This window comes from Rhizophagus irregularis, chromosome 1, assembly GCF_026210795.1.
Source record: "Rhizophagus irregularis chromosome 1, complete sequence".
Lineage (NCBI taxonomy): Eukaryota > Fungi > Glomeromycota > Glomeromycetes > Glomerales > Glomeraceae > Rhizophagus > Rhizophagus irregularis.
Window position 1 is genome coordinate 6,994,756 of NC_089429.1, and position 13,119 is coordinate 7,007,874.

The 13,119-nt window shown below is 27.1% G+C and overlaps 2 protein-coding genes across 2 annotated transcripts; one reads left to right on the top strand and one right to left on the bottom strand.

Annotated features, from left to right (window-relative positions):
* Positions 1–1,962: 1,962 nt before the first annotated feature.
* OCT59_001412 (uncharacterized protein) lies at positions 1,963–3,010 on the bottom strand (the record flags this gene model as incomplete). The annotated part of the gene is made up of 2 exons (XM_066139550.1): positions 1,963–2,453; positions 2,830–3,010. The coding sequence occupies 2 exons, from the start codon at positions 3,008–3,010 to the stop codon at positions 1,963–1,965; spliced, it is 672 nt and encodes a 223-aa protein (XP_065988947.1).
* Positions 3,011–8,396: 5,386 nt separating this feature from the next.
* Positions 8,397–9,887, top strand: OCT59_001413 (uncharacterized protein; the record flags this gene model as incomplete). Its single annotated transcript, XM_066139551.1, has 1 exon — positions 8,397–9,887. One exon carries the CDS (start codon positions 8,397–8,399, stop codon positions 9,885–9,887), a length of 1,491 nt encoding a protein of 496 aa, XP_065988948.1.
* Positions 9,888–13,119: the final 3,232 nt, after the last annotated feature.

Consider the following 13,119-nt stretch of genomic DNA (forward strand, 5'->3'; position numbering starts at 1 on the left):
TTCATGAGCATATTTTTGTATTATATCCTTTATAATTATAATAATTATTTCCTTAATTGCCGATCCGCCTAAAATCGGCACTGCGTTACTAATAAAATTCGGGGTTAAATTTGCCAATTTTGTGCTAGAACACAAACTTCAAAAAAGGATATCTCATAGATGACATATTGACTATAAAAAAAAATCATATGATATACTGAAAAAATACTTGAAAAAAACGAATTTGCAAAAAAAAAGTTATACATTCGTATGCAAAATAATGAGTTTACTATGCGCGCACGTCAGATTTACACTTTAAAATATACGAAATTTCAATATTTCATTTTACTATATTGCATTATTTACAATAAAAACCTATAATTTTTAGCTTCTAAAGTTGTTTTTAAAAGCTTTTTTGAAATATTTTTATTATTAAAAACAAGTGAAAGTTGAAGAAAACCAGTTACAGAAATATAATTATAAAATTTTTTGGCAAATATGACTTGTCATAAAATGAAAGAAAATATTGTTTTTATGATATTTCTGTTTGTAAAATGGGTGAAACTTATTTCGCGCGTGAGATGCAAAAAATTCTTTTTTTTATTATCGCTATTATCCCCGAATTTTATTAGTAATGCAGTGCCGTTTTTAGGCAGATCGGCAATTAAGGGAATAAAATTTGTGTGTTAAATAATGAATTAATATCTACGTAATTTCATTAATTGATAATTCTTTTTAATGAGGTTCTTCATGAGCTTAAAATTCATATCACATTAAATAATGTCAAATTTTATTATTATGAAAAGTAAATCATTTATTTATCTTATTATAAAATTATAAAATGTTAATTGCGTAATTTAGTATCTTTTAATTTATTTAATAGTAATCCTGGATAGTATTTATTATTAAATGTTGTTTCATTTTCCATAAATAACTAAAATATTTAAAACACTTAATTATTATATAGTATATCAACTTATTTTTAATAACTTGAAATACTTCATAATCATTCGCATTGAAATTGAATAAGTATGTGGTTTACATACCCAGTTAGTATCATTATTATAACACACTAAGTCATGGCCACCACCAAATGTTGGCCCATAACTGCAGTTTGGAGGTTATTTCAATCTGCAAATGAGAAAATAAAACTATCTTTTGTTGATTTATAACCATTCGTCAGTTCCCAATCCAATGGATTATATCCTCCAACTATTTGTTTCGAATTTTCAATTTTTACTAAAATTATAGTAGATCTTTATTTATTTATTTAATTAATGTCAAGCAGGAAATCGCCTACTAAGGCTATTACAATTCCAAAGAAAAGAAAGAAGCACTATAAAAGGAAATTATCACCCAAGGTCGATCAAAGACCGAAGTCAGGCCTCACTTGTGTTTAAAAAGAAACCAATTTGGACCTTAACCCGTCCGATAAGGAACAACTAAAGCCGAATAAAAAATATAGACCCAATAAATCATCGTAACAAATAAAAATAATAAAAAAAATACTATAATAATCCTGTGACAGTTCAGTCAAAAAATAAAATTAATGATCCGTATTTTTCTTTCGACAAAAGTCGCCACCCGTAATACTGTCGTAAGTGGAATGATTCACACTATTCTAAATTGTTAAAAAGTAGTATAATAACGTGAGGTATATAAAAAATACAATAATAAGATGTAGAAAAACTACTCGAAAAAAGGTAATTGACTCCTAGTGTACAAATACTAATATATAAAAACGGATAATTAATATGAACTGTTTAAAGGTCCTGCTTCCAGGGAATAATCGGCAAGTGCTGGAGCAGGACGGAGCCGTTTGGGTTTGATCGAGCTATTATGTGAAGAGAGATTAAAATTGTAAGTAACATCACGTTTGTTGGGTCGAAGTTCAAGTTCTTTTGTATCATCGGAGGTGTTCGGATCATCTCATTGTCTGATGGATCTTTTGAATGAGTCGAGAAATTTGTTCATTTCATTACGTTATTTCTTTTGACGTTTGATGTTACCAGCGTTAATTGCTTTCTTTTCTGTAAATTTCACCATGTTCTCATGAAAAATATCAGCCGTAGAAGTTAGGCAATCTATTGCTACACAGCGGGTGTCAAGACGTTTAACACTTGTTCCTAAGAGGGCAGCCTCTTCCTTTCTAGCTTTAGCAATCGTATCGCGTTCAATGTTGTCTTGCTGTTGACAATGGTCAATTTGTAGTATTTCTTGCCTCCGCCTATCGGGCGAGTTTCTTCTCCAGTTCTGACATATAGGTGAACCATTCTTGGATTCCTGGTATGATAAAAGTTCCATTCTTGGCGTATATTGGATCTGGCGGTATAATATTACAGTATTTGTGGGGATAAACATATCTGGGATAGGGTTATACGGTTCTACAGTATACAGAATAGACGTCGAAAATGTAGGGTTGATTGGCGTGGTAGATTCTTCTATCGAATCAACTTCAATTTCAGGAGGAGCAACTGGTATCGGACGATTGTGTACAAAGTATGGAACCAAAAATCGGTAATCGTTCGCGTCAGATATTGTATGTGCTTGTTTGTATTTTAAATTTTAAATATTTGATGGGTTTGTTGATGAACTGTGATTTGAGAAATAAAAAACGATACTCGCAATGGCAAGATTATCCGCCATTGTACGTGTACGTTCTGGCTGCGGTTTTGTTATGTTGAAGATACGTCTACATGAACGTTGAAATCGTTTTTCCTTGTACGAGTATTAGCACTAAGAGCATATTTGAAGTTGAAAAGTCTCTTCCGGTACATATGTCTATTACCTAATCTTAAGATCGAATTGGCATCCCGAGCGTGAAGTGTTTCACTATAGGTTGTACCCAACCTGTTGGAGAAAATGCTTTTAGTACGGACCGCCATCGGCGATATAAGAGATTGACATTTATCGTTGACAAATCTGTGGTATCTTTAGTCTTCTTGTCATTTTTAGGTTTAATATCTTTGAAGGCTTTGAACTTTAATAAGTTTCGTTGATGATGGATGCAGCCGTGTCGTTTATGTGACATAATGAAGATTTTACTATATTGTTGTAATGGGGAGGGATATAATCTTGTTGTTTATCCAAGCAAGGAATATAAATTCCGAAATAAAAACGGTATCTTTTGTAGGTGAAATTAAAAAAAAGTTCTTGTGATAATATTTTGTTGGTCGTTCTTACGAGCACGTGATACTATAATCGATCCAATAATTTGTCTCTGATCATCTTAAAATATTTTGCTGAATACGTCGAGGGATGACTCTTTGTAAGGATGTGAGCATACAGAGCATACAGCTGATTTGGTATTTGTTGTTCAGAAAGAGTTCATCGGAATCCTGATCGACCAGCAAGCTCAAAGAAGTAACTTCTTGATCGGCAAAATTTCATATATCTTGTTATAACCGGCTCGGTTTGGTTTGATCACGAGGAATTTATTCAGGGAGACCTGAAAGGAGTTTTTCGAAAAAATTTTGTAGGTGAAGGGTTTAGTAGTGACATGTTCAAGTGTTTTAGTGTAAAGGAAAGTATAAAAGTTATATTTTTATAAATGTAAAGTGTATGGCAATGTAGGGGAGCAAGTAGAAATAAAAAAAAACTCGTTCAATACAAAAGTTTGTTGAAATATTACGTTGAGGGTCGATATGAAGACGTTATCTTGATGGATGTATAATTTTATTAAAAGTAAAAATTTTTACAATATGTATATACTAAAAATATGGAATGAAGTGTTAAATATTCGCGAGTTGTTTGTGTTTTAAAGTTTGACGATAGCTAGTAATAAAAGTCTATTTCGTAATATAAAAAATTTTCTACTGCGTCATTTTAAGAATTTTAAGATACATAGATTATGAAATGCTGCAGCTGTATCACCATCTCTACTAGCATGATAAAGCAAATAAGAATCACTTTTCTTTTCGACCCAGCTAGCAAAAATAACAAAATGTTGAGACTAACTATAATTGAATCATATTATTTCGATTTTTTATATCCCCTTGATGGTAATGAACTAATAATTTTTGTGCCAGGTACTAAATAAAATTGCATGATTTCCTTCATTAATTTTATTGGTAGTAAATCCTGATAAGGATATACTTTGAAATAGTAATCAACAGAAGAAATATCTTGAAATCTAATCAATGGAATTAATCTATGTGTAGTTTGTTTCATTACTTCAATATCATCATTGGTCCATTTCTCAGGATCTTGATTAACATTAGGATTTTGAGCGCATGACCATCTAATAAAGTTACTCCAAATTTCACTTTCATCTAATTTAATTTTTTCTTTGAGAATGAGTTCAATCATTTGGGATGATAATCTTAAAAAGGTATTTTTTCCAAACAATAATTCTGGAGTTTCACAAATTATTTGTAAACAATAATTTTGTATAGGCTCAAAATTCTCACAATTAAAAGTATTATCAAGAAATTTAATGATTAAAAATTCTTGAATATGCTTAACAAGTGATTCCAATTCAAATTCATTTGCTGCCGTTAATAATAATGTCAAAATATCTAAAGATTCAACACTTAAATCAATCTTACCACAATATAAAAATCTATTATTAAATTATTTTATTTAGCTTAGTTTTTTACATAATTTAAGTTATCAAGTTTAAAAATTATTTTGAAATAAATTACCTGAAGATATTTTCTAAAATTTTGGGTGAAATATTAGATATATTAAAAATGAACTTTCCGTCCTTCTTTTCCTTTAAATTAGAACGAAAATAATTTGATTGACGGCAGAGAATTATGGAATGAGCGTAAATTTCTTGTACATTTGGTTCTTCTCCCACTTGTATAATAACGTCATAATTCTCTTTACTTTTAAAAAGTTGTTCATAATTTTTCGTAAGTTCTAATTTTGATGCCATTATCCTATAAATTTGGATTTAAAATTTTTTTTTATAAAAAAAGTGTTTTTAAAAATTTGTTTTTTTAAAAAAGTGTTTTTAAAAATTTTTTTTTTTTAAAAAAAAAATAATAAATAAACTTTAATTTATATAGTAATTACTTTTCATTTAATTTGACCAAAAATGCAGAACAGGTTTGTTCAATTCTAGTAAGTAGTAACGTCGGATATTCCGCTGTGTAATTTTCAGAGTTCATCACTACCGATTAAATATATGGCGCAATAGAATTAGAGGTTGGAACCGGTTAAATTGCACCCCATTTGACCGATTGACAAAGGTTCTAACCTTACATTTCATGTCTCAAGTGTCTAGGTTAGTTATATTTTTTGTCGATCGGTCGAATGGGGTGTTAATTAACCGGCTATTAGCCGGTTAAGGCTTTTTGGACCGGTTCTAACCTCTAATAGATTCACTTTTTTTCTGTAAAGAAATCGTCTAAATAAACTTACTACTATTCCCCTGATAAATAAAAGCTTCTGCTATTCTTTTACCAAATGGTAATAATAATTTTAAGAATCCTAAATATGTATTTTTTTCAAAGTCATATATATTTATTTCCTAAAACTTTACAATTTTAAAAAGAACAATTTTCTAAATACTTAATAATATTTTATTATTTACTTTGAAATACTTTATTATTTATTTATGAATTCAAAAACACAATTTTACAATTAATTTACAAATTCGATAATATATTTTTTCGATGTCGGACAAAATCAGCCGACGATCGCCTTAATTTATAATATTTTTTTTTTCAATGAGAGGAAAAGAATAAATCATTAAATATGGAAAATTTTCCTATTAATATGAATAAGATTTTTTATTTTATTGTTTTAATTAAAGAATTAACAAAACTGCAGTCCATCAGTTGTTTATTAGTCTACTTTTATGAGAACGATATAAAATAAACTTTAATTGGTACCATACGTCCATACGTAAAGTACACTCATAAGCAAAAATAAAAAGTAAATTGAAACTTCGGTTCATGATAGAACTAATAAGGGAATGCCGATAAAAAAAATTTAATAAAGTTTTTTATTACCTACAGTAGATTACCTAATGCCTTATGCCTACCAATACTGTACCAAAGATATATTAAAATCTTATTTTTTTGATCGTTGCCATATCCATGTAATCAAAACGAAGTCGAATTAGCGAAAAAAAAATACGATAAGAATATAACGAACGATGTAATAAACTAATTCCCCGGATACCATATTATTAAATTATCTATATTAATTTATTTTTCTATTTCAAATATTTACAAAAATTATATACAACTCAAAAAAATAACTGGAAATGAAACAAAACAAAATCAGCATAACTTTTCAAAAAAAACAACGATATACAATATAAACAAATGTGTACCATATCCAAATTAGGAACTTATACGTAAATACTTAAGCGAGTACCTTGAGCGTTAGGCACCATATATATGATTTAAATCTAGAAAAATTTAGTAAGAAAAGAAATTATTTAACATACGAAACTCACAAATTAAATCATATTTTAATTTAAAAACTTTTTTACAGAAACTTCAAGATCGTAGCGATGGCTTAATGCGCAGTAACTGCATATATGTAATTTCTTTACTATGTATTTATAACGCAGTTACTGCGCATTAAGCCATCGCTACGATCTTGAAGTTTCTGTAAAGTTGTTAGATAAATTAATCATATGTAAAAATGGAACAAATCTGTTAATCCTGATCCGATGACTAAACAATAATGAGATGGAAGTTTGATTTTTATTGAGAACGATTTTTAGAATCAAGAAAAATCTTTAATGCATGACCTAATAACAAATTAAGACAATGTTATTATTCAATTTTTTATTGTATCAAGAATGAAACAGTAATGATTCATTTACAATAGACTATTTATAGGCATAAATGATCGTCGTTTTAATAAAAAATAATCAATAAATTAAGTTAATTATCATGATTATTGGTGAATGAAAAAACTGTTATGACCGTTTCAATGTATCATGAGAACAAAATAAGAATTCGGAATATTTTTTTTCCGTACAAGATAAATAATTTATTTGTCATCCAACTATTCGACGAATCTACTATCAATTCGATTTTACGAATGTTCTTAATAAAAATAATTTCAATATCCTTTTATTTTTTTGTAGTGGCTGCGTAAAATACTTTTTGAGGCTTTGTATATAATATACTATTTGAAGATTTTTATTATTACAATAAATTTTCATTATTGCATGCTTTTGCGTAGAATGTAAAAGTCTCCGCCCCGCTTCGGACAATTAGCAATTAACAACCTTTTTATTTCTATTAATAATTATTATTGACTATTTTTTTATAAAAGACTAATATAGAATTTCTAATAAATAAATATGAATAAAAATCGGTACTTAAATCGCTATCAATGTCCAAATTATCCAAAATGATTTTTTCAGAAAGAAATTGCTTATAAATCATATTAAATCTCATGAAATTAATGAGTATAATGAGACTTTTTATTTGCAAAAAAAGAAAATTTATATTTAGAAATTATATAGTTTTCAATTTGTCAGAGGATCTATTATATTGCGAGGATAGAATTCGTATCTATTAATATATATATATATATTTAAAATAGATTAGTAAAATCACAGTATATTTAAACCGATATATATCAATCATCGTAAAATTTAATGGGTGTCAAATATTGCTTAATTATATCGTCCAATCCAAATAATCTATTACACAACATTGGCAACCAATGATCATTTCGTTAGTAAATTTTTTTAACAGGGAATATTTTTTTTTGATAGAGAATTTCGGTAAAGATTTTTTTTTAATAGGAGGAAGTTTTTTTTGATATAGAAATTCTTTTGAGAATTTTTTTTAATAGGGAAAATATGTTTTTTGACGGAAGATTTTCGTTAGAAATTTTTCTTTAATCGGGGATATTTTTTTGATTGAGAATTTCATTAGAGAATTGTTGGTTGAAAAGTTTTTTTTATTTTTTGATGGAGATTTTGTTTAGAAGTCTTAATAGTTTTTTTAATAAGGGTATCGAGAATTTTGGCTTTTTAATAATAAAGAATTTCATTATTACATTATTTGAAATTTGTGATAAATTTACTGGAAATAGTACATGTGCCAACTTCGACCAGTGGATATTATATATAGTTTAATGATGAAATGAAATATGGCCATCAGCACGTGATTTATATTAATTTGCGGATTATGCCAAACCCGACGACAAAAGCAATCACGTGACATTTGTCGTGATATTTATTTATTTATTTAATTTTGTTTTGTGAAACATTATTTACATTATTTGTATCATTTGATCAAGCTTATGGTTGGTACAAAACAATCAAATTTAACAAATTAGCCGGAGTTTCTGTATTCTATAAATAGTCCGATTTTTTTATCATTTTGGTTTTTTTTTTTGTATTAATTTTCTTTTGTATTAATACTTTGGAAAATTATCCTTGAAAATACTTCGGTTATATAGAGTTTATTTTATTTTAAACCATTTTTATTAAAATGTCAAAACTCAACAAAGATATTCTTTTCTTAATATTTGAGGAATTACGAGAAGATTCGAAATCTCTCTTTTCATGTCTAATGGTTAATAGACTTTGGTGCGAAACTGCGATACCAATTTTATGGAGGAATCCCTGGTGCTACAATGGTATTAATTACAGTAACAAAATCTCTTTATTCATAATCATTTCTCAATATTTATTTGACGATATCAAAGAATTCATAACAAATCAAGAAATCCAATTACCTTCAAATCTATCACTCTTGTTTGATTATTTTTCTTACTGTAGAAGTATCAATATAAATATTATAAAGGAAATAATTTCTATTGGTTCAGATTTAAATTATAATCAATTTAATATGCAACAAAAATTTTACTCTCTCTTTATGAAAAAATGTTTAGAATTGAAGTATTTTGATATGAGATCGATTAAACACCAAATATTTCAATTTCCAGAAGCCATGGTTCGATTTGAATTACTTTGTGAATTAAAATGTGATACATCCATTGATCCTTTCTATTTTTACGGATTATCACAATTCTGTCAATATTTACAGAGACTTACCATTGTTAATGTTGACATAAAACCTAATCATGGGATTATTAAGTTAATTGAGGTTCAGAAGAACTTAAAGTATTTTCAATGGGATGATGATTTTGATGATGGGTATTTTACGGATAATGATCCTTACGAAAAAGTTCTTCTCGCGCTAGAAAAAAAAGCTGAAAGTCTCAATTGTTTAAGACTATTTGCCCAATATGTGGAAAATTATGAGCACACTTTACTGCAAGAAGTACTTCCAAAATTTTATAATATAAAAATATTAATAATTGATGGCTATCATTTTTTTAATGAAGAAAAATTGGAAACTTTAAAAATGCAAGCTTATCACGAACTTGAAATTCTTAATATAGAGGGTAATAGGTTAGATGTGATTTCTAGTATAATTGAAAATAGCGGAGCAAATCTCAAGAAAATTTTGTTCGAACCCTATAATATTGAATATGAATATGATGAATTTAATGAAAATTCTCTATATTTTATTCATAAAATTTATGAAAATTGTCCTTTGATTGAATATTTATCAATTGCGTTTTCGCCAACAAAGGCGCATTTTGTTGAACTTGAAAAACTACTAGAAGGTTGTAAAAATTTAAAGTCATTATTAATAGTTATATTAGATGATGATGGTACTTACTCTTTGAACAATGGAGAAGAATTATTAAGAGTATTAATTAGGTCAATGCCAACCAATTTAAAAGAAATTAGGTTCTGTCGTAAATTTAAATTTTCTTTAGAAAACTTGGAGGAATTCTTGGAAGAATGGAAAGGCAGACATGCACTTTCTATGTTTACTACTGGAAATGATATAGATGATGATTGTACAAAATTAATTAATGAATATAAAAGAGAAGGAGTAATCGAAAAGTTTGAAAATTTGGCTTATGTAGATTTTATTGGTTACATTGCAAATATTTGTTTCGGTTAGCACTAAAGTCGATCAAAAAATTATTCCGGAACATTAACGACATTCTGTGGAGGATACAATATTAAAGACTTCAATATTCTCAATTTTTAACAACGGTCATGAATTTTTAATGTAGTCTTCTTGAAAGTAATTGCTTTAAACAAATCGATATTAGTCAATAATTTAGATGGTATTGTTGCTAGTTAGAGTTTTGAGCTAATAAACTATTTTTTTTTTGTATTTATCATTATAAATAAATTTATATTCCTTTACCCATCATTATAATATATACCCAATAATAAGTCCCAATTCTTTGATTAATCTGTACGTTTCTATCAATCCAGTTAAATCACTATCACTACTATCACTTATATTCGATCCAATATACCACATAACTAACTCGTTGATTGCAATTAAATTAAAAAAATTAAATAAATTTTTTGCACGGGTTTTGCATATAGCTTAACTCTTTATATTATTTAATAGAACCGCCTGATAAATGTGAATGACTACATCTCAGAAAATTCACTTTTTACATAACTATCAATCGAGATCTTTCCACAAAATTGAAATAATAATCTCACCAAGTTCTATTAATTAGCAAAAGGCAAGAATGAAAAATCTAATACCATTATGGAACCCTCTGAACATCAAGTAAAGGCATCTGGACTTTTTGCGAAACCCATTTCGCCGAAGCCATTTTGCCGAAAGGATGTTTTGCCGAAGGGATATTTTGCCAAAGGGGCGTTGAAACCCATTTCACTGAATTCCATTTCACCAAAGCTTTATATTAAATATATAAAGAAATCTAATCTAGAAAAATTTTTGAATTAGATGATTTTCATTAAATTTATCTCATTGTCTATTATAATACATTAATCTTTTTTTTTTACTTCTTCGTGAATAAATGTTTTTAGGTAAATAAAGTTATTTATTATTTCTTGCTTGCTTGCTTGAATGTTATAAGTTTTATAAAAATATTAATCGCTACCATTTTTGGGGGAATGGAACTTGAAGAAATAGATGATTCAGAGCAATGGATTCGATAAAATGCACTTTTGGTGAAATGTCCTTTCGGCGAAACACTAAAGAAATCGTCTAAATAAACTTACTACTGTTCTCCTGACAAATAAAGCTTCTGCTATTCTTTTACAAATGGTAATAATAATTTTAAGAATCCTAAATATGTATTTTTTTCAAAGTCATATATATTTATTTTCTAAAACTTTGCAATTTCAAAAAGAACAATTTACTAAATATTTAATAATATTTTATTATTTATTTTGAAATACTTTATTATTTATTTATGAATTCAAAAACACAATTTTACAATTTATTAATTTATTTACAAATTCGATAAGATTTCGATAATACATTTTTACAATTTCGATTACGATCGCCTTAATTATGGTACAATAAAATATTTTTTTTTTTCAATGAGAGGAAAAGACACTATGAAAATTTTCCTATTAATATGAATAAGATTTTTTTTTATTGTTTTAATTTACTTAATAAATTGTTATACTATAAAGAATTAACAAAACTGCAGTCCATCAGTTGTTTATTAGTCTACTTTCATGAGAATGACGGAAAATAAACTTTTGACAAATTTGTTACAAATTTTACTAGAAATTTTAAATGATAAACTATATTATCATTACCAATGAAATTGGTACCATACGTGAAGTACACTCATGAACAAAATAATAAATTGAAACTTCATGATAGAACTAAGGGAATGCCAATAAAAAAATTTAATAAAGTTATTATATGGTAGATTACCTAATGCCTCATGCCTACAAATACCAAAGATATATTTTTTTGATCGTTGCCGTATCCATGTAATCAAAACGAAGTCGAATTAGCGAAAAAAAATACGATAAGAATATAACGAACGATGAAATAAGCATATTTCCCGGATCGCACATTATTAAAATATTTACAAAAATTATGTACAACTCAAAATTCTAGTAAAATTATTTACAAAAAAAATAATTATATACAAATATGAAACAAAGAACTGGAAATGAAACAAAACAAAATCAGCATAACTTTTCAAAAAAAAACAACGATATACAATATAAATAAATGTGTACCATATCCAAATTAGGAACTTATACGTAAATACTCAGGCGAGTACCTTGAGCGTTAGGAACCACATATGTGATTAAAAACTTAAATCTAGAAAATTTAGTAAGAAAAGAAATTATTTAACATACGAAACTCACAAATTAAATCATATTTTAATTTAAAAACTCACAGTAATTCTTAACGAGTGGCGGATCTTAATATCTTAATTTTAAATCTTAATTGCTTAATAAATCTTATGAAGTGAACATAACTCGCAATCTATGCTGCTTTTATATTTAATCTGGACTCGTACGCAGTACTATTCAAAGTTTTAAAGGTATGACATGATTAGCTCTGAATGACGCATAAGAGCACATATATCGGAACAATGTTTCTAATTATATATCGGAACATTGTTTCTAATTATATATCGGAATAATGTTTTTAATTATATATCGGAATAATATTTTTAATTATTGTTTGAACGCTAATTAAATGAGGTGCAGTACAAAACAATACTCTCAAAACAAAGCTTGTTAGATAAATTAATCATATGTAAAAATGGAACAAATCTGTTAATCCCGATTCGATGACTAAATAATAATAAGATGGAAGTTTGATTTTTATTGAGAACGATTTTTAGAATCAAGGAAAATCTTTTAATGCATGATCCAATAACAAATTAAGACAATGTTATTATTTGCATTATACAATTTTTTATTGTATAAGAATGAAACAGTAATGATTCATTTACAATAGACTATTTATAGGCATAAATGACCAAAAAATCAATAATTAAAAATGCTTTTGTTCTATAATAAGCTAATTATTATGATTATTGGTGAATGAAAAAACTGTGATTACCGTTTTCATGCATACATCATGAGAACCAAATAAAAACTCGGAATATTTTTTTTCCGTACAAGATAAATAATTTATTTGTCATCCAACTATTCGACGAATCCACTATCAAATCGATTTTACGAATGTTCTTAATAAAAATAATTTCAATATCCTTTTATTCTTTTGTAGTGGCTGAGTAAAATACTTTTTTGAGGCTTAGTATATAATATACTATTTGAAGATTTTTATTCTTACAATAAATTTTCATTAAAAAATAGTTTAATATATTATAACGTAAACAATTTATTTTTATAATACCATAAAATATTCATAAGTTATA